The sequence below is a fragment of the Ambystoma mexicanum genome, chromosome 8 (assembly GCF_040938575.1).
Source record: "Ambystoma mexicanum isolate Mex_15411 chromosome 8, UKY_AmexF1_1, whole genome shotgun sequence".
In the NCBI taxonomy this organism is placed as follows: domain Eukaryota; kingdom Metazoa; phylum Chordata; class Amphibia; order Caudata; family Ambystomatidae; genus Ambystoma; species Ambystoma mexicanum.
The window spans coordinates 226,651,492-226,678,745 of record NC_090929.1 but is presented as its reverse complement, the minus strand read 5'-3'; the positions used below and the strand labels follow the sequence as shown (position 1 = coordinate 226,678,745).

General features: G+C 47.9%; 1 protein-coding gene across 5 annotated transcripts in view; it reads right to left on the bottom strand.

Annotated features, from left to right (window-relative positions):
- Positions 1 to 27,254, bottom strand: part of STRBP (spermatid perinuclear RNA binding protein) — a 1,497,608-nt gene that overhangs the window by 620,379 nt on the left and 849,975 nt on the right. For all 5 annotated transcript variants that reach the window (XM_069609636.1, XM_069609639.1, XM_069609638.1 and 2 more), the window contains one exon: positions 25,667 to 25,878. In XM_069609636.1, coding sequence (XP_069465737.1) covers positions 25,667 to 25,878 — 212 coding nt within the window. The remainder of the gene's footprint in view (positions 1 to 25,666; positions 25,879 to 27,254) is intronic.

Here is a 27,254-nt window from a genome sequence, read left to right as displayed (position 1 = left end):
ATCTGGAGCAAAGCCAGACTTTCGCAACCATGCATGCCTGCGGATTGTTGTACTTGCTGCCATGGCCCTGCTGATACTGTCAGCGGAATCAATGCCAGTTTGAAGTGATTCGCACATGGCATCTTTGCCATCTTTAATAATGTTAAGGAAGGCTTCCTTTTCCTCTCCTTCGGGTATGCAGTCAGCCGCTGATGAAGCACACTCCCACAGTGTGTGACTGAACCTGGCGAGCGTACAGGTGGCGTTGATGGACTTCAACGCCATACTACAAGCAGAGAAGACTTTCTTCGCCATAGAATCGTACCTCTTGTCATCTCTATCCTGTGGGACAGTAGGGTAAGCGGTAGGCTCTCTGGAGTCGGGTGTTTTGATAAGTATTCAGGGTCAGCAGCCGCTACCCTATACTTGGCTGACAATCTTTTATTGACCGCAGGGATAACTTCAGGAGTTTCCCAATTAGATGTAATTTTCCTTTGTAAGGCTGCATGGAAGGGGACCACAGGGTCCTCCTGTGGACCTTTGACTAATATGTCTGTCAGGTCATCCTGTTGAAAAACAGGCGAAGGCGCAGACCAACCCATAACTTCAATCATTCTTGCCATAAGGGTTCTTTAGGGTGTTTCGGCATGTTCCCCTGGGTCTGGCTTAACAAATTTCACTTCTGGGGAAGTGTCCAGCCCACTTGCCTCATGTAGTGACTCCTGTAGGTCCTTCAACGCTCTTTAATCAGAGGTGAAATCCTCTGAAATAGGCAGTGTGGTCCTCTGCAACCCAAATGTTTCCTGGTCAGAATCTTCCCCCTCTTCATAAATTGAAGATAGTCCAGGGTACTCTGACCTCTGAAATGTTGTAAAACCCATCTCTAAGGCAGAAGGAGCCACTCTCATTATTAGGCGAGAAAATGTCGATGTCGTTGACGCCGATGTGACAGGCTTCGAAGGCACCGAGAACGGAGTCGAGATAACTGGAAGAGGTCTCGAAGAACTCGAGAGGATCAGGACCCTACTCGAGGACATCGACCACCTTCTCGGCGTCGTGCTGGAGGCCCTTGTAATCACCGCTGGCTGTGGAGTAGCCTTGGTCTTCTCTTTCATCGGCGTCGATGTCGGCATCGAGTCGATCGACCGATGCATCGAAGAACCCTTCGACAACGGCGTTGATTGCGCCGATCCATGCGTCGAAGGAATCTTCGACGACGGCGAAGATGGTGCCTTCTTACCCGATGGCTCGTGGCGCTCTCGGGTGGAATGTTTCGCCGGGTGCAGCGACTCGCGGCGTTTTGATTTTTTGGGTTTTTCACCCGGGGTATCACCCTCAGCTGTCTTCGAGGGGGTCGAGGCCGCTTTCTCGAAGACGCTTAACATTTTCTTTCTGAATTCCTCCCACTCAGCCTGAGAGCTGTGTTTTGTGGGACAGGAGACCCTTTCTGGGGAAACAGAAGACGAGGAAGGGGATCTTCGACGTCTCTTTTTTGAGTGTCTTGATCTCGACAAATGGTGGGAGCTACTTTGAGATCTAGAATGGGAATGTTTTCGACGGCGAGGAGACGAATGCCTCGACTCAGCTGAAGAAACCTTCGAGGAGGTTTTGACTGACTTACCTCTTTCGAGCTTCCCCTTGCGCTCCTTCAAGGCTTTCGCCGTCATGGACATGCAGTCCTCACACTCCGAACAATGGTGCTCGGCTCCCAAGCACAACGCGCAGCGCCCGCTACAGAAAACATTTCAGAGACCAGCAAGCTGGAAACGTATTATCAAAGATGAGGAATACGTCGGAGGACACAATCCCTTCGAACAACAGTTACAGGTAAGTAACTTGTTCCTTCTCCAGCATGGGGTCTGGCATGGATTCACATGCTCATGAATAACATGCACACACATGCACAACCACGGGAGGTGGCAACAGGCTCAACATTAAGCATCTCTTACCTCCTCACCAGGCTCACCTTAAGCGAACAGGTTGCGCAGCACTGCTTGGCCGACCCTGGACTCCTCCCCTGGAGTCCCGATCGACGCAGTAGAATCTTGTGAAGGTGTGCGTCGACCTCCACGTCGCAGTCCTGCAGATGTCCAGCAGGGGCACACCAGACAAGAACGCCGTGGTAGCAGCGATCGCTCTGGTCGAATGGGCTCCCGGATGGCCGGGCAGCGGTCAGTTTGCCAACCGGTCACAGTGCATGATGCAGCCGGAGAGCCATCTGGAAATGGAAGTCTTCAAGAGAACCTTCCCATCTGGAAATGGAAGTCTTCAAGAGAACCTTCCCTTGATTCACAGTCCCAAAGTTCACAAAGAGCTGTGATGTCTTCCGAAAACTCTTTGTGCGGTCCACGTAGAACTTCAGCGCTCTAGCTACGTCTAGCGAGTGCAGAGTCCTTTCAGCCGGCTACGAAGGAGACGGGAAGAAAACTGGCAACACCAAGGGTTTGTTTAGGTGGAAGTCCGACGGCACCTTGTGCATGAAGGAGGGGTGCGTCCTGAGCACCACCCTCGTGTCGTGATACATCAAGTATGGCGGCTTGCAAGATAGGGCCTGGATCTCTCCCACTCGTCGTGCGGAGGTGATGGCCACGAGACACGCTGTCTTCCACGACAGAAACTTCAACGGTGCCGAATGCATAGGCTCAAATGGGGCCCCCATGAGCCTGGTCAGCACCACGTTGAGCTGACACGCCGGGGCAGGGGTCTTCACCAGCAGGAAAGATCGGAACAATCCTTTCATGAATTCCTTCACAGGTCGATGAGACCACAAGGACGCCCGTCCCGTAGTTCTGGTGTATCGCGAGATGGCGGCCAGATGCATCTTGATGGAAGCGTGAGCTAGTCCAGCCTTGGCCAATGACAGTAGGTACGGCAATACTTGAGGGGCCGTAATCCACAGAGGGTTAATCTTCTGTGCACGGCACCAGACAGAGAAACTCTTCCATTTATTTCCGTAGCACTTGAGAGTTGAGGACGCCCTGGCCTTTGCAAGACCTCTCTGCAGTCGGCCGGGATGTCGTACCCTCCAAACTCTAGTGCTGCAGGAGCCAGGCCTACAAGTTCAGCGACTCCAGGTTATGGTGAAGAATGGCACCTCCTTCTCTGGAGAGAAGATCTGCGGCCGTCGGCAGCTTCACTGGTGTGGACGTTGACAAGTCCAGAAGGTCCGGGAACCAGAGCTGTCTCAGCCACGCCGGTGCGACGAGGATCATCCTGCACCGGGATCTCTTGAGCTGGTTGATGACTCGGAGCAGCAACGGCAGCGGAGGGAACGCATAAAGAAATAGGCCGTCCCAGGGGAACGAGAAAGCATTGCCCATGCTCCTCGGCTGGGGGAACCTGCTGGCGAACGTCTTGCACTTGGAATTTGTCGGCGTCGCGAAGAGATCGATCTGGGGTTCGCCCCATCGACAGAAGAGTCGATCCACTTGATCCTGGCGTAGTTCCCACTCGTGGCACGAGCGCAGCTCTCTGCTGAGTGAGTCGGCGATGGTGTTTTTTTATTCCTGCCAGATGAAAAGGCACCAGAAACATCCCTTGGGTGACGGCCCAATGCCACAGATCCTGGGCTTCCTTGGATAGGGCAGGGGATCTGGTTCCGCCCTGCTTCCGGAAGTAGAACATCGTGGTGGTGTTGTCGGTGAAGATCCTCACCACCTTGCCCTTGAGGGACGAAAGAAAAGACCCGAGGGTCCAGAACACTGCGCAGAGCTCCAAGATGTTGATGTGGAGTAACTTCTCCTCTGAGAGCCAAAGGCCTCTCGCGTGAAGATCTCCGGAGTGCGCTCCCAAACCTTCCAGGGAGGCATCCGTCGTCACCGTCACCTGGTGAGCTGGGTTCTGAAAGTCCGTGCCCGCCGACAGATGAGAGCGGTTACCCCAAAACCGGATCGCCTGACGGAACGTCTCGTTGAGGGATCCTGTCCTCGAAGCTGCCCGTCGACTGGACCCAGCGGGCGTCGAGGAACTCTTGTAAGGGGCGCATCCGAAGCCTGCAAAGGCGCACCAGATAAATGCAGGAGGACATCATCCCGAGGAGGGACTTGATAAATCTTACCCTGGCCATGTCCGTGGCCAGCAGACGTTGCACCTTGCCCAGAATGCTCCTGGTCCTTTCCTCCGACGGCGAGGCCAGCTGCGCACTGTGTCGAGCTTTGCTCCCAGAAACAGGGCGACTTGCAACAGAACCAGGTGGGATTTTGGAAAGTTCATGGAGAATCCCAGGTCTGTGAGCAGCTGGATGGTCTTCGCAGTGTGCTCCACGGCGAGCTCCCTTGTCCTTGCCCGGATGAGCCAGTTGTCCAGGTAGGGGTAGACGTGGATCCCCTGTAGACGCAGCCGCGCCACCACCGGTGTGAGGCACTTGGTGAACACCCTGGGTGCCGACTTCAATCCGAACGGGAAGGCCTTGAACTGGTAGTGCTGCCATTGGACCACGAACCTGAGGAACTTTCGGTGTCTTTTTAGAATGGGGATGTGGAAGTACGCATCCTCCAAGTCCAACGACGACAGGAAATCGCCCTCCTCCAGCTGTCCCAGCACATGCTGGAGGGTGACCACCCGGAACTTCTGTGCCTTGATGTACTTATTCAGTCGTCGCAGGTCCAGGATGGGGCGCCATCCTCCTGCCTTTTTTACGAGGAAGTACCTTGAGTAAACTCCGGAGCCCCGAAGCCTCTTTGGGACGAGCTCGAAGGCACCTTTCTTGAGCATCGCCCTTACTTCCAACAGTAGTTGAGGGACGTGATTTTCCTTCCTGGCCACGGGTGGAACGCGAGGGCACTTCTTCTGAAACTCGAGGGCGTACCCTTGGGCCAGGGCGTCCAGCACCCAACGGTCGGTGGAGATGGACTCCCACATGCTGACGAACCTCGCCAGCCGGCCTCCCACCGGGGTGCTTCGGCTGGGGCCCGACCCCACGGTCGGTTCAATCTTGTTTGGAGGCCGCCTTGCCTCCTTGACCTCCCTGTCGACGACGACTGGCACCACCTGACTTGCCGCGTCCCCTGTAGGCTTCCTGGGACAAAGATCTTGCCCCTTGTCGGTACGTGGAGGAGCCACTTCCGGATCCCTTGGAGGCACCTTGTCTGCCTCCGGAGCTCCGAAAGGACGGCCGTCGTCGTTGGAGCACTCCCAGTGCCCGGGCAGTCTCCGTGTCTGTCTTAATGGCCTGAAGGGACTCATCAACCGCCTTCCCAAACAGGTTGTTCCCGTCGAAGGGCATGTCCAAAACCTTGGTTTGTACATCCTGGTGGAAATCCATCACCTTGAGCTATCCTGGTCGTCTCAGGCAAACGCTGTTGCCCAGCTGACGGAAACCGATAATGGCGATGTGCAAACCACCGTGATGGCGTGGTCCGAAGCAATCTCACCTTCCTGTAGGATTTCAAGGGCCTCAGCCCTTTTGGCGTCCGGAAGGAAGTCCAACAGAGGGGCGATTTTGAACCACAACTGCCCGTCGTAGCAGGCTACGATAGCCAGGGCGTTGGCCGACTTGATAGTCGTCGCTGCGGATGAGATGACCCGTCCTCCCATTGTGTCCAGCTTCCTGCCCTCGCCGTCTGGCGGGGAAGTTGATGTCGAGGCCGATGCCCCCCCCAGCTTTCTTCTTTGCCGCCGCCGAGATGACCGAATCTGGGGTAGGTTGCGCCTGAAGGCACAAGGGGGCAGTGTCAGGGATCCGGTACTTCTTCTCGTACCGGTCCCTCTTTGCCGGCGCCGTGGCAGGGTTCTTGAGGAGGGCGAGCCCCTCATCCCAGATGTCATCAAGAAGTGGTACAGCGAGGACCGTCTTCCTTTTAGCCTTGCACCGTTGGTAAAGGAACCCTTCCTTCTTCTCTTCTGGGCAGAGCTGGAAGAGCTCAGATGCCCTGGAAATCATGGCATGAAAGGATCCAATCTCGTCAGGCGGGGACGCCAGAGCAGGGGGTGACGGGGGACACGTCCCGTCATCGCCTCTGTCGTCATCTGTACCTATCGTAGCCGTGTCCGTGCCTGTATCATCCCCGTGGGTAGTAGACCGGGGGGAAGGCAGAGCAGGTGGGAGAGGTGGCGTAGGATGCGTCCTATTCTTATGCGGTGGACTTTCCGAAGGTCCCGGCTCCGGTTCCCCCGTCGGGTCTGGCTCAGGTACCTCCGTCGGGGGGAGGGGCAACCTTGTCCTTATCTCCGAGCATAAGGACTGAATCGCTGACAAAATGGCCGCCGAAGTGTCCTGCGGCACTGGAAACGACAGGTGCGAGGGCTCTTGAGGAACCTCGTCGGCGACACCGTCGCTCTCGTCGTCGACCGCGTCGGGATCCCTCCCGATGGGCTGGGCCTCTTCCACGACTTCGATGAGCTCTTCTTCAGAGGTCGTGTCCGTATCCACGATGGCCACCTGACCCTCCCCCACCTTTTCCAACGAGGACTTCGTGGGGGTCTTCTCAATGGGCCTGAAAGACGACTCCCTCCGCGGTGGCAGGGAGACTCTGGGTCCTGAGGTCGCCTCCACTGCCTGAGCCAGGGCCGCTGAGACATCCTCAATCGAGGTCTTAGCAGGGTCAATTAAGGCCATCGTCACCTTCTGTACGCCTGGGGCCTTCACCTTGGGGGGAGGGACCGAGCCTCGCTCCCGCTCTGCCGGAATCTTCGAGATCGACCGGGGCCTCTCCAGAAGCTTTGCCGGGTTCTCGGACTTCCTCTTATCCGAGCCAGAGCGTTGGCTCGTGGTTGATGGCGCCGGGGAGGTTGCGCCCTGCCTGGCAGCCAAAGAGCCCGACCGTTCGGCGCTCCCGGTGCCCGCGGACTCGCGGTGCTTGGCCTATTGTTGGGCCCCTTCGCCGGGGCGCCCTCACAGGACTTGGAAGACTGCTCGGACTTCTTTTTCTTCTCGCCTGACGGGCTCTTCCCTTCCAGCCAGTTGGCGAGACGGAGGTGGCGATCCTTCATGGTCCGCTCCGACATGTTCCCACAAAACGCACAGTCCTTCTCTGTGTGTGTCTTGTCCTCATGGAGACAGTAGAGGCATAACGAATGCTCGTCCTCCTTGAAAATATTCTGAAGCTGGCATCCAGGGCAGGTCCTGAACAGCTTCCCTTGCGTCGATCTTCCTTTCTCCTGGGCCATGTCCGGGGTAGGCCTCGGAACTTCTGGAATCTTCCAAAAGCGTAACTCGACGAAATCTTCACCCTTGAGGGGCGTAGAAAACTCCGAAACAGATCCCCGTTGATCGGATGTAGAAACGGTGGAGCTTGAGGCTCTATTTAACCGAAAAATGAGAAATAAATATCCTCAAAAAGCGCGAAAACGCAGCAAAAGCTCGAGAGCTACAGCACGAGGACTCCCAACACTTGAACGTGCGGTAAAAATCTGAGGATGGCTGCCAGAGGCGGGGCTTAGGGAGAGGGCAGTCATTGGCTGGGGGCAGAATGACCCAGAGACCAGTGATTGGTTACTACTAAGAAAGACAGATCAGAAACGAAACAGATACTGATTTTTTCTATACCGAGGATTCCCGGCCTGACAACGGGGAATATTCATGAGCATGTGAACCCTTGTCAGATCCCATGCTGGAGAAAAGGCGGAGCACGAGCGCACACTCTGAGCGATGCAAAGCACACAAGGAAACAGAGTTGTAGAGAATTGTGAATTGAAGTGGTCCTGCGACGGGTCGAGCAAAACCCTGCAGACAATCGAAAGTCTTCGATGTTGATACAGTAAAGAACATTTGTGGCAAAGTTGATAAAGTCTGAGTCTGGCAGAGGGAGATCCATTGAAACCTTTGTGTTAAAGTGGGTCTGAGCCCGACAGACGGGAATCCAGAGTGAAGCGAAAATCGCCCAAGAAGGTTTTGTGTTGAAGTGAGTCTGAGCCCGGCAGAGGGAGACCTGGGGTGAACAAAAAAAATCTCCTGAGAATTTGTACGTGTGAAATCCTAAGAAGAAAGGAACTTTGTGGTTTTTCATATTGCATGAGGCCATCTGAAAAAGAGACTTTGAATGGCAAAGAGACTTTGGCACAGAAGGTCATGTTGTTGAGGTTTTCAAACTGCACCCTCATGCTAGAGAAGTCAGCAACTGTGCTAAGCTCGAGTGTGCTGCCTTGTCCCGTGCAGAAAACATGGGGAAGGGAAGCCAATGGCTTGAATATCCTGGAAGGATTTCTTGAACACTTTTGTTTTGCATAATTGTGATGCTGGAAATGCATTGGGGGGACAGGGCCTCCCTGTCCTTGTACTGTAGTCCTTTTTCGTGTATGTTCTGTGTTATATTCTGCCCAGGAGTCCATGTGGGACTCCTGGCAGTGCAGCTCTTCCTCTTTGTAGTCGTGGTTAACAGACCCTTCGGATACCCTTATGGCACACATGGGTGGGAGTACAACCCTGTACTTCCAGTGTAAGTTTCTGGGTACCTGTGTGTGGCCCACAGAGCATGGGCTGCTGGCAGCTCCATGCTGAATTTGCCATGTGCTCTGAGTAACCTCCATTTTGGGATACCCAGGTCCTGTCATTGGAATCAGTTGATTCCTGATAGAAGATAAAATGGCCCCTGTGGCCTCTTGCTTTCTATTGCCTGTTACCTTGTTTTCCCAAAGTCCTGGGAAGCCCTCACTCTGTTGCTTTCCTCTGACTGGCTGTTGGGTGGAAGTTCCATATATGGTATTGTGGGGAAGTCCAGGCCAGACTGGCTGGAGCCTTCCCAGTGACTGTATGTTGTGGGTACACCCTTGGGATGGTACCCGGGTGAATGGAGTGTGACACCAACATGCACTTCATGTTATGGGTGTCTGGATTCTGGTATGTGACACAAAGACTGAGTCAGCCCTGCCCAAAACTGGTATGAATGCAGTGTGGAGAGCTGAATGGCTGGGTACTTGTCCCAATACACATTCCTTGTTGTGAGTGCCTCGAGGGAGGAGAATGGCCTGAATGCACTGTGAGCCTGATTGGCTGCCTGCTGCATGAATGTCCTTTGGAATGATTAGTTGCCCGAGTGTGACCCAGCAGAGTGAATGGGAGACCAACAGTATATCTGGGGACCTCTCACTAATGGAAATCGTTCAGAAGCTGAAGTTGATACTTGATGCTTAACCTTGAAGCCCACTGAAAGTAGAAGAATTGCTGCTGCTGTCCGTCGCCAATCTGAAAGCTGCTGTGCCTTCAAGGAACTGATCCAAGAAAGGACCTGGCTAGGAGACCTCTTCCCAAGCTACGCGGAACCATCGTGCACCAGCTGATCTTTGCCAAAGCTCCCTGGACGTCAGACCCTCGAAAGGCTGCCGACCGGAGACGGGGACAGCCGCGGAATCACGAAGCAAAGCACCCGGACATTGAAGTCCGTCACCGTCGCTGACTGCTGTCGTCGACCGGAGCCGCAGTGCTCCTTTGCCTAATAACATTTTCAACAAAGAACTCCCTCGCTCATCACCGACGACCGCTTTGTCCCGACGGAGAAAGTTAAGGGTGTCGATGCGCCGAGGAGAAGCCGCTGTTGGGTTCCCCGCCACCCGAAGAGCACAAAGATGTCGATGACCCGACGCCCTTGCTGGGCCAAATATCTTCAGTAACTCTTTGTGGCAACAAACTATCGTCGTCGAGGTGCACCGCACGCCTCATCTTCGCATGACGTCCACGACCGATCGTTGACGAGCACCGCTGTTAGGGAGAATTCTCTCTTTAGGCTGAATTTCCTAACCTAGTGAGTCCCCCAGCAGCTTTGCTGGATTTCTGGAGTTTGGTTTTTCTCCTGCCAAGAGTGAGACTCTTTTTCTCCCACTCTTGGACATGATTTATGGTGTTCCTTTGACTGTTAATGTGTTTTATGGGATATGGGGTCCTTTACTCCATAGGGTCTCATGAGTTTTTACTATGTGTGTTACACAGCACCCTCCGTGCAGTGACACAGGGGTGTCATAGTGACACCCCACCATAGATTCCATACCCTGGGACTAACTACTGTCTCCCAGGGCATGTAAAGTCACCATTGGCTTTACTAGTCCCAAATTATGAACAGAAACCAGTACAAACCATCATATTGTGGACGTACTGGTCGGGGCAATTCAATTGTCCCGGGGTCTGTTAGTCGAGGGGGCACGTCTCCGTCCCCCCTGATCGGGTTTTGGCTGGTGGCAGTGGATACTACTTTTTATATTCGACCGTAAATATATCCCTATGGGATTTTCCTATTGTTCGAGGCTACCAACTTTAATTATTTAATTCTCATAGCCTCGAACATACCGCCGGTTTATTTATTTAATATTAATTCGCCGGTTGGTATTTTTTGCCAGGACTCGATTCTAAAATGGCGTTTGTGTTCTCTTCTGTGACTCCAACCCAAGTCGAGCCCTTTGTTCCACTTTTTGGCAGGCTTCTCCACAGAAGCCTCCAAAAGTGGTGCCACTCTGTCTGGGTACCACAGGGGACGGGGTTTAGGCACCCTGGACTGAGTTACCTTGGTAACTCAAGTTGCACTCTGGTGTGATTGGCCCAAGTGGTGAGCCGGCCGGCTCACCACTTAGCATGTTTGATTGACAGCTAGGCTGAGTGAATGGGGGTGTGCTACATAAAAGCAGGGCTATGGGGACTGGAACCTCAGAAGTCGCCACAGGACCTGAGAATCCGACGAGGGAGAAGCTGAGCCGACCAACCACGACGACACCACCGGTGGAGCCCTGCGGAACCGACTCACCACTTCCCGGCGACAGGGAAGATCTCCCGGCTGGAGAGGCTTCTTCCCCTGACTGGTGGGCACAACCAGTTTACCTTCTTTTCTTCGCATCCCAGGACGTCTTGTGGTCGAATTGCCCGTGCCAAGCACCCCGGCAACCGGATAGCCACTTACCACTGGACCGCGAATCAAAGGACCGCTCCTTTTGCCTGAGAACTCCGCGGCTGGTTTCTTCCCTGGCAGTGCAACAGACTCCTGTCTTCCTCTCCGACGAGATCCTCTCTTCCCCCGGACGAAGCACCGACTTGCATCCGCTGCCAGGCACAACTGCCACCGCTGGAGTATTCTCACCACTTTAAGGTACCGTGGCCGCCAGGCCTCCCTTTCTAAAGATTGCTACAAGGTAATAATAATCCCTTAACCTTCTGGACTGGGCGGGCTGCCTTGGCCATCTAACTGGTCCCTTTCTTTGGTCCAACTCTTTTTGAACCTTTTCAAGACTTTTGTGCACTGCAACCGTGTGACCTTGGACACATTTCGTTCTGATCCTCTTAAAGTGGATCCGGCCTACTGAACTCTAACTTCACGGTTTTACTTTGCCTTCCTCTCTTGTTGTGTTCTTGTAAAAGTGTTGGGATCTGTTTCAATTTATACTCTGCTTTCCTCTCCCTTTTAAAACAAATTATTAGAGTGCCATCTGCGTTAAGCGCTCACTGCTGTCTGAAAATAAGTGGGGCTTTACTAAAGAATTGTCTAATATTCTTTTAAGGGAGTGTATATCTTTTAGTGACCGTATTTTTGAACTGCTTAACATTAGTGCCGGTGTGTTTTACTAGATGTGGTTTTAAATAAATAATTATATCTCTTTTACACCAAGCCCAGGCCAGTGTTTACTTGTTCTACTGTGTTCTTCTGACCTATTGTGAATACTCTGTATACTGCCTAACTCTTCTTGAGGGAAGTCTGACTGCTCAGCCACAGCTACCAAGTGAATCTGTGTGGTACAGATTGCAGACTGCTAGCAAGTGGGTTTACTACCAAACACCTGTAGTCTTAAATCTTTTGCAGTGGTCCCAGAGGGAACTGCACAGGTTTCTGCCTAACAACCGCCAGGACCGAAGCTGCTGCTAGTGTTCTTAGGCAAAGGAGCACTGTGGCTCCGATCGGCGATCGACGGTGATGGACTTCAATGTCTAGGTGCTTCGCTTCACGTTTCCTTGGTTGCTCGTCCACAACTACCGAATAGAGAACCTTGGCTGGGGTGCGCTGTGCTGCTACTCTGCCATATAGGGAGCAGGAGTACAGATACCTCCCTCCACTCTTTACAATAACATTGTTTCCCACACTGTTTGCATGTAGAAGGATTGGCAATAGGCTTATTAGTATAGGCCCTTTTATTTTGACAAGACAGCTCTAGGGCTGCCTTATTATTATTCGATGGTCGTGTCTTGCTCCTATCTTCAGATTTAGTATTACATAGGCACTTTTCAAACCCAACTGAAGTTCAATAAACACCCTTGAATGGTTATCACTTGTGCCTGTATTACTGTTTGATACCAGGCCTTCCTTACAGAGACGAGCTCCCATCAAAAGGTAATGCCACTCCTGGCATGACAGTTTGATGGCTAAAAGTTCCTTCTCCAGGAGGGAATAATTATTTTCACCTGAAGATAAGGTCTTTGAATAATACGCCACTGGATGTTCATGGTCATCGCTTTGAATCTGCTTCAGTACAGCTCTAAATGCATGGTCTGAGGCATTAGCCTACAATATAAAAACTTTATCCGTCTTAGGTTACCAAAGGATAGGAGCAGAGGCAAATCTTTTCTTGAGCTGTTGAAAGGCCTCTGCCCCAACTTTCAGTGCTCAGCGGATGATACCCAGCTCATTTTCAGGCTACCCTCGGCCTCCTCCTCTCCTTCCCTCATCTCTGACTGTCTGTCTGCTATCCAGGGATGGTCTGCCGCCAATGACCTCTGCCTTAATGCCAGTAAGACTGAGATTCTACTCATCGGCACACCCACTCCCTCCTTCCCTGCAGCTCTCTGGCCGGCCTCTCTTGGCCCTCTTCCTGCTAGGCAAAAAACCTTGGGGTCATCTTCGACTCCACACTCTCCTTCTCTCCTCACATATGTGACGTCTCCAAGAAGTCACACTACCAGCTGGCCCTCCTCAGATGTATTCTTCCTTTCCTCTCCTTCCCCCAGAAGCTCACTGTCTCCCGAGCCCTGGTTCTTTCAAAGCTGGACTACTGTAACAGCATCTATGTTAATCTGCCTGCCTCTACTCTCCGCCCTCTGTAACTTATCCAGAACAGGACTGCGAGACTTGTCCTTGGCCTCAAGCCCAGGGACCGTATCTCTCCAGGACTGAAATCTCTACACTGGCTCCCAGCGGCTGCGAGGATTAAGTTCAAAACCCTCTGCATTGTCCACAAGGCCTTCTGGGGTCTGGGGCCTAAATACCTTCAACTCTCTCATCCTAAATATCTTCCTTCTCGAGCTCTTCGCTCATCCGCCTCCAACTCCCTCAGGGTCAGCCGCTTCTCCAAGCAACGAGTTGGGGGTAGATCTCTCTCCGCGGCAGGGGCCGCCCTCTGGAACAGCCTTCCTGCCTCCCTGAAACTTGAGGAGAACCATCTCTGGTTCTGGAAGCACCTCAAAACCTTCCTCTTTGCCTCTGCTTTCTCTCCCCCTCTCCCCTGCTAAATTCTTGACTGAAACTGCACTGAATCTGCAACTGGGCCACTCTCACCGATCTCGGTCCTTGGCCCAGCCACTCTCCACTTGCACTGCCTCCCTAGCAACCCCTGCACTGCGGGACTGTCTATGTATCCCTTCAGCCCCCCTCCCCAGCACTTGTCTGCACTTGCCACCAGCTGGCCCTAGTATTTATTTGTTGTTCTACTTACCCTGTACTGCACTTTCTCCTCCCCCCCTTTCCCCTTGCACTTTTCCCTTCCCTCCACCCATGCACTTGCGCGATCTGAATGACACCTGGCCTAGTAGGATCGTTGTCTGTCTTCCCTTTGTTCCCCCTGTCCTGCCTCGTCGCGCCTTGAAACACTCGTGTATAGGCGCGTTACAAATGCCATATCATATCATACACCGCTTTAGACCAATGAAAAGGGACATTTTTCTGGAGAAGAGATGTTATGGGCAAGACAATTTGAGATAAAAGTGTGAAGGCATTGTGAAGCAAGACAGAGACAACAGACTTAAAAGTTAAAAATAAAATAATTTATTAAATCAAAGGTCAGGATGGTAGAAGGCTTAACTTGGCCTATGCGGAGGTTGGATTTCCCTACCTGAATGTAACTAAAAAAGTCTGAGGCAGAGAGCTAAACTTAAAAGTCTGTCTGTGTCCAAAACCTATACTTGCCCTCTAAACTAACCTAACCAACGTGTAGAGATGTCAAAATAAAAATGAAGTGTTCAACTGAACGTTCTGAACTTCTTCCAATGCTCAGCATCCTTTCAGCTCCCCTTCTCCAAGTATAGGAAAGTTCCACGAAAACAAGTCTCAAAATGTACCTTTCTCCAGTTCAAGGTGATATAGTTCAATATAGTTCACAACCAATCCTAGGGGTTCCCTTCCCCAAGTTCTAAGCAACACGGTTCACAGAAAACAAAAGGTTTTGAGGCTTAATTATCAAGACCACACAATGTAGCTCCTCAAGTTTCAGGATTCCCTTCCTCCAAAACTTTCACTTCATCATCACAATGTTTGAGTTTTCAACATTTAGGGCACACTGATTTAAGCGCTGTTTGGCAGACCAAACGGTCCACCCATCATAGGTCACGCAACCAGGATCCCTGACTTTCGGCCACTTGGCTTTGACGTCTAGCTTTATAATCTTCTAGCTTTTCCTTATCAGCATCTGGATTGTGCCATCACTTGTAACATATCTTTTCCAGTCTTTGGGCCTTGTCATTCTTCACTGACTCATACAAATTCAGTGTAGGATGTTATACTCTCACCCAGCTTCTTATGACTGTCACCCTGGTGCCCTTTTCTGTAGTTTGATTCAACTAGGCATTTGTGTTATTTACTTGACTTGCTTGGTTCATTCCATTCAGTACATGGAATGCTTAATTTCATTGTTTCATTCAATTCAGTGTCCCATAAGAACTTATGCCACTTAATTGTACATTTCTCTTCAGTGCGGTATTCAATATGCATTGAATTTGTTGTATTTTAAGGTTCTATTCGGTTCAGTGTTCAATAAACATTACTTTCGCTTAGTTTTAAAGTTTGATTTAATTCGGTATTCAATACGCACGGTTTTGCTTGATTTTTAAAGTTTCATTTTTGTTTTGTATTCAACAAACAATGTTTCACTTAATTTTTAAAGTTCCATTTATTCGGCATTCAATAAACCTTGTAGGAGCTCCCCGGTGTTCAAGCATCATCCCCTGACACTCGGCTTGTAGCGCCTCCTTCTCGCACTCCGCCCGCCTGCCGCGTGTCTTTTCTCTGCATGCCAGACCCTGTAATGCTGCTTTCTGGACGGGGATAGCGTCCTCTCTTCTTGGTGCTCTCTCACTTACACGGGCCACTGGCTGTGTACGTTTTCTTGGATGTTTGGTCCCACCATGGATGCCTCCTCTGAAGCACGGTCCCCTGCAGGTTCACGCCCCACAGGCCTCCTTCCTCTTTTCTCTGCTGCACTGGTCTCTCTTTCTACGCCTGCAGCCCCTTGACTCGCTGCAGGTGTGGATCTATGACGAGACTTGCCCGACCATAGTTAAAGGGATATGCCTGACCCTCATAACTACTTGTAGGCATCTTCCTCGTCGCAGTACTAAAGTGGTAAAAAATGCAGTCTTCATTACTCTTAGTTGCTTCGTCTTCGTCCTAGTACTGGCAAGTGTCACATATGGGGAAATTAGGGGAACAGCTTCACAATAACCTAAAAAGGTCGGGGAGGTTGTGGTTGAGCCTCAACAGGCTAAGGGGGATACCATGTTTCACCTAAAGATACCCCACTCGTTCCCAAGGACCCGCCACCCAGGTGATCCTCCCTCTCATCTCCATGCCCAGGGTCGAGTTCCAAGAGTGATGACCTTTCCCTGGCCACCTGAGAAGAGGATCCAGGGGTCTTGGGAGTGAGAATAACCTAAGGTTTCTTGACAATCCCTTTCTGGGATCTATGGAGATGCTATTGTCGGAAAGGACGTACCCCAAATAGGTCACTTCAGAAACCCCATAAAATGCATTTTTCTTGTTTAGCTTTCAATTGGTTAACTTGTAACGGCTGAAAGACTTCACAGGCATGGGCATGATAGTCTTTCTTTCTTTGTGAAAATATCAAAATATCATCCAGATAGGCTACTATGATATGAAGCAGCAAATCCGAGAAGAGATGGTCGACACATCTCTGAAACACTGCTGGAGCGTTCGCCAACCCAAAGAACATTACACAATATTGGAAATGACCAAAAGTGGCGTGGAAGGCAGTCTTCCACTCATCGCCTTCATTTTATTTGTATAAGCTGATAAGCCCCTCTTATGTCAAGTTTGGTGAACATTTTAGCTTACTGCCTCTCGGATGTCAGCAATGAGAAAGAACAGATATTTGTCCTTTCTATCGATACCGTTCAATCCCTGGTAGTCTATACAAGGCCCAAGCGCTGTGGTGTCCCTTTTAGCCACAAAGAAAACAGAAGCTGCCGCTGATTATTTCAATTCAATGATCAGACCATTGACTAGATTCTCCTGCCAATAAATCCAGAGCGCCTCTTTCAACAGGGGACAGAATAAACATTTGATTCAAAGGCATGTCAGAATCTGGTAACAAGACTATGGCACAGTCGTCATGGCCTATCCAGTGGTAATGTTTGCACTTTGTCATCAAACACTATTTGGAATTCTTGATATTCACTTGGTATCAAACAATTCAATGAGGAAAAAGAATGACATTTCTTTGGGGGTACGGAAAATGGGATGGCAGACATGCTAGCTGAAAGATACGTAGAAACACAATATTCGGAGCCCAAAAAAGGCTCTGTGCCTTTCTACTGATATGAGGGTTATGCTGTTCCAGCCAAGGCATACTCAAAATAACTGGATAACTAGTTGTTTAGATGAGATCAAAAGATTTAGTTTCTTGATGGTGATGAATCCTTAAGGACCAAAGAACGGTGTTCGCCACAATAGGACCTCCTTCCAACGGACGTCTGTCAACCCCCTGAACTGGGAAAGCCATTTCTTTCTATTGAGTAGGTAAGTTCTTGTTTCTAATCCAAGAGATGCCCATGACTATACCAACTTCCCCAGAATTAAGCAGGATAGTTGTTTCAATGTCTTGAGTCATGGGGCTATCACGACTTACAGGACATGCAAAGTAGTCTCTGACTTTGGAGTAGTTCCGAAAGTGTACAAGGGATATTGCGCCTTCTCCTGAACTGTCATCCCTCCTAAGGAAAGGAGCTGGCGTTTCCCTAACGCCTAGGAGGTGCCAAAGGGCATGATTGAAGCAGATGGTCAGCAGATCCACAATACATACAAAGGCTTTTCCCCCTTCGGTGAAACCTTTCTTCAGCAGACAATGGGCCTCTTGCAGATCCACTTTGCATGGGCTCGGGGGTATCGCAATATTTAACTAGAGGAAAAGGAAAGGAGCGAACCACACTTTGATTTTGTTTCATCAAATGTTCGAGGAGGAGGTACACATGCAATCTTACCTTTTAGTTCTTTGTTCAGCCCTCAGAGAAACAAGGTGAAGCATGCTGCTTCAAGCCATCGAGTAGTTTTATCGATTTGTCTGAACCTAGTTGTGTAGGACAATGGGTCCAAAGACCCTTGAACACAATATAGGAGTGCATCTTGGCTGTTGTATGCAAGCTCTGGGCGATCAAACTTACTTTTAAAGGCTGTGATGAATTCTGTCTAATTGTTCAGGTTAGGGTGTTCCGCAATGATCAAAGTCATTGGCCAAGCAAGAGCACTTGGGGTCAAATGTGTAATCACAAACTCCACCTTAGCTCTAGCATTGAGAAAGTTAGAAATTGCTTAGAGTCACCTTTATTCTTGCGCCACAGGTTCTTGTCACTAAATTTCTGTTTCAAAAATAATGTCCTTGTATACTTATTTAGGTTTGAAATTCTTGCAGCGAAATAAACCACAGTTATCATGCCGGCTAGAATTACATGGACAGAAAGGAAACACTTTCAACAACCAGGTCAAAATATGTGTTGACAACAAGTCAATTATCTTTTTGATGTGAACCGTCCCAACATCAACCTCATCAGATATTTAACATCACAAACCAAAAGGAATGTAACGGAACAACAGAGGTTAGGACAAGAATACAATAAATTAATGTTAGAAACACCCTCCTGATGAACCATCTGATTTTCTTCGGAGAAACACGTGTTGAGGGAACCATAACACTGAAGGGGAATTTTACCATTGATGTGATGCATCATCATGCTTTAAGATTTTCAAAACAAAAATATAAAATAAAATTCAAGAATTTGAAACCTAAATAAGTATACCAGGACATTATTTTTGAAACAGAAATTTAGTGACAAGAACCTGTGGTGCAAGAATAAAGGTGACTAAGCAATTTCTAATTTTGATACAAGAATGGGCAGCATCAATGTAAGAGCACCGCCTCTATGCAGCCCGGTCAGTAATAAAACATAATTATAACAATTATAGATTCAAAGTGAGCTCGCCATAGGTTGCCACAGGCTGCAACCAGTACTTTTCTTTCTATCATTGAGAAAGGCATGTTGCTGAAAGGAAAATTTGACTAAACATGCATGCAGAAACTCTAAGCTTGTTGGGATTGCCATGGAACGTCTCTATAGCTGGTTGAGTGGCTAGGGTAAGACCTGGGGTAGGATCTTGGTTCATCAGGGCTTGCCAGAGATGGGCATTTTCAGCCTTCAATTGTTGCATTTCTTCAGTCAACCCCTGTACAGTGTTTACCAACTCGTAAAACTGGTCAATTATTTCTTGATTTTCTAAGGCAGCGCTATCTGTTAAGATCACGCCTTACTTTGCCACTTGGTGGTGGTGTCTTAGGTTGATTATGAAGTCCAGTCCCCTAGGCAGCCAGAGATCCAGGAGTAGAAGCTGGCTCTTGACCCTGCCTAGTGGACTGTGATGAATCCTGCATAATCCTCTCAGAATTCCTGCCTAAAGTCTCCTCCCAGGTGGCCAGGGAAAGGCTGCTGCCACCTGATCCTAACCCTGGGGGTGATATTAGCCGGTTGGGTTCCCTGGGAGTAGAAGACACCCAAAGGAACAGGAGGACTCTGTTAGGAAAGACACAATTTATCCTCTTCAGGGAGGGAGATTTCTATGGAACCAGAATATGTAATGGCTTGTTGTCAGAGTAAGACTTCCCTTCACAAAGCTACCCGCATTGATGGTAGTGAAAACTCTTGTGATCGACAGGGGAACAATATATGAGGAAATCAGAACCTTAATACCATGACTTATGATGAATATAATTCTCCCTTAAATCTGGACCAACCATTGACCCTTCTCAATCCCTTCTTTGGAAATCTATTTAATATCCAGGGTCAATCCAATAAAGTTGAAGTTTGTATTCATGAAAAAAAGGTAATCAGAACATTGGGGACTTCAAGTCCCACAATGCCTCAAGTACTGGGACGAGGAATAGGCACTAGTGGTTCTAATGACCCACACTTGTGCGGGACTTTTGAATACATAATACCCCCTCAGGTGCAGGTCATTAGAACAAGGAGGTAGAGTAGTTTCAGAGGTTGCCAGCTGCCGTTGCAGTGGAAGAAGAAAGGAAACAGATGCCGGAGACGCCACTATCTTTGAAGCAGATGTCAGTCCTGAGAGTGTCTCCTACACTGATGGCCTTAAATGCAGAGGTTGTGTAGCAGGAAGCAGTGGATTAGCAGGCTTTGCCCTTGTAGAGAGAGGCTCTCCTTATTGCATACTTTTTCCCGGTGGCTGGCAAGCACCCGAGTGCACTGGGAGCGAGATAAACCCCTTTCCTGAAGGCAGTCTGCCGTGCAAGAGGCAGCTGAACGGAGAGTTGCAGGGGATCGAGCAGACGCGTGTTCAGACACCAGTCAGTTTACCATTGTCGGGTAATCCCGGAATGCTCCGTACTAGACCGCTGGCCACTAATAACAATTTTGAATATCGAACTAACATAAATAAGCCACATTGGTGTGATAAGAACTTCCTAAAAAGAAAAGAAAGGTTATAATCATTACTATCAAAGCCAATATTATTGTCCAGACAAAGAGGGGGAAATACTGAACAAAGCGAACTATAACCACCAATGCCAAATACTTCAAAGACAATGTAATTCATATTGGCTAAATAACAAGAGAACACTATTGCAGAAATATTGTAACCATTATTGCCAGTGTGAAGAAGAGGCAACAGTTGAACAATACATTAACATGCATTGCAAAGCCAAAAAGGGACAAGTGTAATAAAGAAACTTTGTCAGCAGTTACTTGATGTGAAAGTTGGAAAACAAAAGGGGCAGGAGAAAAGCCCTCCTGGTAGAAATTACAAAGGAGGAGAGGATCAAAACCTGCACTGCATGTGGCAAATACAACAGTGGAACAAACAGCACTAATGTGCAACTTGTCTTCCCAAAAGAAGTTGTAAATTTCGATGTTGTTGAACGTTAAAGACTTTTCCAAAAGATTTTAGTGGTCGTCCTGGCAGGTTAGTGGACCAGGAAGAAATCATTAAAGTACTGCATTGTGGTTGAAGAAGTGGTGGCAAGGTGACTAGAGTTCACTAACATAGTTGTGGAATCATCCTGACAAATACATTGTTGTTGATACAGAAGAACTTTGAAAGAATTCTGGTTTTCTTACAGAGAGGAAGATGTGTTGACATGTTTTCTCTATGTGTGGAGAGATAAAGATTGTTTATTTGGTTGAACCTTTGTTAAAGACCAAGTGAAAGAATGTTGGAGTAAGAAGAACTTTATGATCAGAACTTTGCTACAAAATGGAATTTTCTTATTTGAACATTTGATTGAAAATCCTGCTATCTGGGTAAGGGGATACAACCCAGGTTACAAGGATACACAATTATTAGATTTATATTAAATACAACTGTTATTTCTGTTACATTTGAATTGCCATATATTGCTTTTTATGAGTGGTGTATGTATACGTGTGAGCGACAGATTCCTTTCATTAGAGTGTTTTCCTTTAGTTTATTTTAACAGGCAGGGAAATCCTCCTTAGGTTAGGGATAGTGAGGGTTTTGTCAAACCCTTATGAGTTAATAAAATGGCTTCTTGTGAAAATCCTATACCAAGTTGTCTGCCTCAAATTTGTGAGCCCTCACAGAACACAGAGCCAAGAATGCGGGAAAAACCGTCTTCAGGAAGAAAGAAAAACAGCTAGAAGGATGGACAAACATATCTCCAGGCTATTCCAGCAGTTCGCACCGTGGTACGAGCAGCAGAAGGTAAGAGCACACTGCAAGCCGAAACTAAGCTGGCATAGAAGATCACTGGAGAAGGAGGAGGGAGCGAGGAGGTGAGATGCAAGGCAGGAATGATCAAGGAAAGACAGCAACAGGGAGGGAATAGGAAAGCAAGAAGAAAGAGAACACATGGTTCTGAAATGCAGTGAAGATCGAGACGCGCAGCTCACCTGAACGACTTCATAGAAATAGGATTCAGAGCAGTTCCTGGATTTCCAACAGATGACATCACTGTGCCTAGAAGCGTTGCGACGTGACTATGTGATCCATGTTGGAATGGGAGACGTCAGCATAGAAACCATGAGGAAAGACCGGGGCTGCGACGGCGCAATGTGACAGTGCCCTTCTGCTCTCACCCTGCCCACAGGCTGTTTTCTTTTGATCTATGTGTTGGGTTAGGGAGGAAGGTCAGTCTCCCCCCCACAAGCATTCAGCCTCGCCTTCATTCACGACATCTTCTTAAAGTGCAGAGATTAGAAACACAATGCAGAAAATTGGATGATTGTTTTAAAATAAATTAATGTTAAATTGTTTTGAGCTCAGCATTCGCTTAGTTGCTTTCGGTATTACAAAATCAAAAGATGTCAATTCTCTTATAACCTTCACAACGAAAGCACACTATTTTCCATCCCACAGAGAAGTGATTAATCTGATGAGGCAGAGTTTCGATTTCTTAATAAGGAAATCCATCTGTAATAATGTCCAGATGGGATGGAGGCTTGAAAAGATCCACTCCCAAATATGCACTCTCCCTATGGTTGGGTACCAGAGGAGCTCAGATGTTGAACCATGATAGCATTATATATTTTAAACAGAACATCCATTTGTATGCATTTGTTATCCCTGCTGATTAAAAAACAGACAGTGGATTGTACTCACCTCCGATTTTAGCTGCTGGGTAAACCATGTTACTCAGGCACATAGGTAATGTAATGATTTATTAATGCAGCGCTTATACACAGGTGGAGTGCTTCAAATCGCTTGAAGGCGGGAAGGGAACAAGGGAATACAGTAATCGTTCTTAGGCCTTGAAGTTTCCCAATGATTTAACAGAAAAGAACTAGCATACTAGGCCTGACGGCACTTCTCTAGTGCAAGTGCATGAAGTGTTACAGTTGCGACCAAGCTAGGGATGGGGGGGAGGAAAGGGAGGGCAGGATAGACAAACTTACTAGTCCTAGTACAGTAAGGTCATCCATACGTACAGACGGAGGTGCGAGGAAGGGAGTTTGATGGGGGAACAAACGCGTCCAGTCCAGCAGGACCCTGGGTTAAGTGCAGAGACTTGCCCCACTCGTGGAGCATAAGCTGAAAGTGCAGTAATGCTGAACGAAGTGCAGCGGGCCGGAGGCAAATGCAAAAAGACTGGCGGGGTGCCTGGGACCTGTAAGGCTCTGGAGGTGAACTAGGCAACCAGAGGTAGGTGAGAGGTGTGGTACACCAACCCAATAAATGTTGCAATGGGACTGCATAGCAGAATCCAGTCCACTGAGTGCAGTAAAAAAGGAACAGTATTTGTATTTATTTATTTATAGTGCGCACCACCAGGCCCAGGGGCATCAGGGCGCGAAAACTTGTAAGTGGTTACATACATTTACAAAAGCCGTGAGAATTAGGTCACGCAATGGCATTTACATGTACATACAAACTATGTGCATTAGGATCAAAGTATTACAGAACGAGAATGAGCAGAAGCAGGTAATCATGGCATTGACATAAATTAGGTAAGCATCATTTACAATAAATTAGAAGAGTCAAAGGGCTAAACAGGCGTCTGAGTAACTTGGGCGCTTATAGCAAACAAGGACTGCATCAGAGATGATCGAAGAGCCATGTTTTCGTTTTCTGTTTGAAGGAATTAAATGAATCCTCGAATCTGATGGTAGTAGGGAGATAGTTCCACAGCTTAGAAGCTAGTACAGGGAAACTCCTACCCCCAGCTTTTTGAAGTTTGAATCTGGGTATCGATAGACTGTGTCTCTGCAATTCTTTGAGGTTGGGTGGAAGTGTGGAGGGAAAGACGGTTGGAAAGGTAGGGGGGGGGCCTTGTTGGCCAAGCATTTGTGGGTGAGAGCAAGTGTTTTCAGAGAGATTCTCTGCTTCACAGGGAGCCAGTGTAAATTTGTTCTGAATTCAAAGATGACTTGGTTTCTGGGAATGTTTAATGCCGCCTTGATGGCATTGTTCTGGGTGTTTTGTAGTTTATTCAGGTTCCCTTGGCTGGTCCCTAAATAGAGGGCACTACAATAGTCAATTTTTGACTTGATGAGAGTTCTGGCTAAGGTGATGCTATTCGGTGTAGTCAGAAAGGGTCTGCAGGCTGCAATAAGTTTACAGGTGTAGGCCGAAGCTGATCTGACTGCGTTCGTTTGTCGTGTCAAAGACAGGGTGGCGTCTATATAGAAACCTAATGTTTTCGTGTCCTTAGAGACCTTAATGATGTTACCATCTATGATAAACGACTGATAGGAGTGATCTAGTTTATTAAGACATTGAGTGGAGCCCAGGATAAGGAGCTCTGTCTCATCGTTAAGGCACAGTTCATGTTGGGCCATCCACGCCTGGATGACCAAATAAACTTCGTTCAAGGCCATAGTGTCAACTATGTAGTCACCAGTGATGGGAATGAGTATCTGGGTGTCATCAGCATAGTTAGTGTAGGAGACACCCAGATAGTCATGTACATCAAAGAGAGGATTAGTGAAGACATTGTAGAGTGTACGTGACCCACAAGATCCTTGAGGGACACCGCAATGAATCGGAGCAGGGTCAGCAGCTGCAGAGGGGGAGAAGACCCTCATGGATCTGTTACTAAGAAAGGATCTGATCCATGCCGTGGCTGAGTCAGAGACGTGGGCAGCAGAACGGAGGTGCTGGCATAAGATTTGGTGATTGACCAAATCAAAGGCCGCGGAAAGGTCTAGGAGTAGTAGCAGGGATAGTTTCCCATTGTCTTTCAAGAACTCGATTTGGGTTTTTAAATCTATCAGGGCTGTTTTGGTCCCATGTCTGGGACGGAAGCCGGATTGTCGTAGACCGATTGCCGTAGACCCAGGAGATTGTTGGATTCCAAGTAGTCTTGGATCTGCAGGTATGCAGCACACTCTAATATTTTAAGCAAGAACGGGACAGTGGTGATAGGTCTATAGTTGGTGGGTATGCTTGGGTCGAAGGATGGATTTTTAAGCAGTGGGATCACCCATGCGTTCTTGAGGTTGTCCGGGACAATACCTGTTTTAAAAGAGGAGTTAATGAAGGCCGTGATGAATGGGGCCAAGTCATGGGCAGATTCCTTAATGATGGGAGCAGGGCAAGAATCGCCTTGACAGTTAGGTTTGATTCTATTGATAATGTCTTCCACCTCAGCGATAGCGAGGGGGGAGAAGGCGAATGGTTTGATGTTGGGTGGGGCCAAAGGGACAGCCCTTAATGTGGAGGTTGGACGGTTGTCCGGCTTCAGACCCTTTTGTTTGTCTTTGATTTTGGATTGAAGGGCTAAGATTTTATTCAGCAGTGCTGACTGAATGTTAGCACACCATTTGCTATCTTTAACACAGGTGTCAGGGGGGGGGCTAGAGATTCGAGTTCCTTTAGGATCTTGAAAAGTTCTTTCGTGTTTGAGTCTGCTTGCATGATACGGTTATTGAGAGACTCCTTTTTTGCATGGACGATGGCATCTTTGTAAATAAGGGAGGCTAGGTCGAGACCGTCCTTGTGCGCATCTGATGCATGACTTTTCCAGTGATTTTCAAAGCAGCATTTAGCTTTGCGGAGCACTCTTAGCTGAGGTGTAAACCATGAGTTCAGATGTGCATGAGGTTTGGGCTTCCTAAGTTTGATAGGGGCGATTGAAATTATAGCTGCAAGCATGGTGCGATTGTATGTGTCCGCTAAGGTTGTAGGGTCTGTGCAGGCGTGTGTAGCTGTTTTAGAGAGGGGAGTAACAGAGTGAGTAATTTCTCTTTGGTTATGTCCCTTTTATTTCTAGTGGGGAGGGCTGGCACTATCATAGGAGGAGAGTGTGGGGCTGCTTCAATATTAAAGGTAACAATATGGTGGTCAGACCATAGGCAGCGAGTGTTAGAGGGTACGCTAATGGTGCAGTTGGTACCGGTTATCCAGTCAAGGGTCCTCCCTTTAGTATGGGTAGGCAGTGGGTTCATTAGGGCCACCAAGTCCCAGATTGAGGTCATCTAAGATGATAATTTGCGAGTTGGTTTTAGTTTTATCAAGAAGTAAAGTGGACATTTCGCCAACAAAGGAGGATGCAGGACCAGGAGGTCTGTAGATGAGGTGAAGGGTGGCAGTTTGTGATGAGTTTACAGAGAAAACGTGGGTGTGGTGAGCCCATGAGAACATGGCAGAGTAAGCATATGAGGTAGCAGGTTGCAATCACTTGTTAAAACATCAGCTCTGCGAATTCTACCTACAGATGTACAATAATCAATAAAAAACTGTTTGGATGCCATATCGTTTATAGTATGAAGGGTATTTTTGGAAAACAGACAGTTTTGGTGTGACCTCCAGTAAAACCATTTTTGAGAAGAAAATCTCTGATAAATATTAGGTTAATTATTAAACATATTTACCTTAACGGCTACATACAGTTTTGCAGTTTTCTTTGAAGGTCCTGAAGCTTCATATATTGTACAGTCAACATCTACTGACATAGTGAAAACTGGTGCATGTACAGGACCAGACTGTGAAAGAAGTTTATATTGGAGGCCAGGTCTGATTTGGTTGAGTCTCATTAAAGCATTCTTTGGCTGTTTAGTATCTATTGCTTTGCTGTCTAATACGACTAGGAGGAAAAAATAGAGAGACTACATTTAAAAAGAGGAAATCAACTTTATGACATTAATAAAGAGCTACCAAAACACTTTCTCCTTTAGTAGACATCACATTTGGTACCTGCTAATGTCCAACAATTACATGGTCTGGTATCTTTTGAATGTTTACAAAGATAATCACATTTTTTTGTCTGCAAATATTTTGGTAATGTATGTTGCAAAATAATCATCACTTCTGTGACAGATATACTATCCCACAAGAAAAACTGGAATAAGCCAAAGGATGTCATCAGACACAGTATTGAACAGAAAATAAATGTGAAGTTAATGCAGCCTTTCTATTCATTACAGATTAATTTTCGGCAAAGCCAATTAATTATGATATCTACAGGAATAAACCATAAAGCAGTTGAAAGGACACATGTAGTGCATTGCAATAGGAGGCTTTGGATACTAACATGGTTTGCTGCAACAACATTTTAATTTTCTTCAACGTTTTCTGTCTAATGAAATGTTGCAAAATTCCTTAGCATCGAAAATATGAGGGTAAGCAATAAGCAAATTCACAATGAAAACAACTTAAATATGTATATCTGTGTAAAGAACATTTGAGTAAAGGTATGCAATCACTTTGGGAAATGTTTGCTTAAATTAGAATCATTCCTGTTATGGGTGGAGTTAATGATTTAGATTTCTATTCGTCTTCCCAGTCTTTCCTTTCAACCCAGTTGTTCTGTCGCTTCTTTTTAATTGTCCCAACTGGATGACCTGCCCAAAAAAGCATGTAATGTCGAAACATAGCAGCCATTCAATCTTATTCTACAGTTGGCAGCATGAAAGTCTGTGATAGACTATCTTCACATGGCTGCATCCTGATAACACGGCTGCAAAGCTGCAGATTTGCATTCATCTAGCTTGCTAATATCTGTGCATTAAAGAAAAAGCACATAAAACACTAAGTTGAGAAAGTACATTTAATCAGTGTATTCACAATACCAACTTCTGGGAAGAAATGCACAACAAAGGTTCTGTAAAGTTCTTTAAATAAAAAGAATGCAGACAACTAGTACAAACAATACTAGCACACCCATGTAAAGGAAAACAGAAAAAGCAGAGTTTAAGAAAACATTGGCACTCAGTGTTTGCAGATAGGGTGCTCAAATCAAAATGTCAAAGTTAATGAAGGTGCCTTTTTAAAAAGGTATAGAAGGGGGACTCATCAGTCACTAGGGCCCTTTCAGGTGGAGTGGGCGGTTGGAGGTGGAGGGGTGGTACCACTTTAATTACCATCAGTTTCTTGTCTTTTGGGCTCAATAGCATCGGGCCAGCTTCAAGGGGCTTTTCTATGGTTGAGCCAATGTTGAGATAGGTTGCGCCTATAATGATT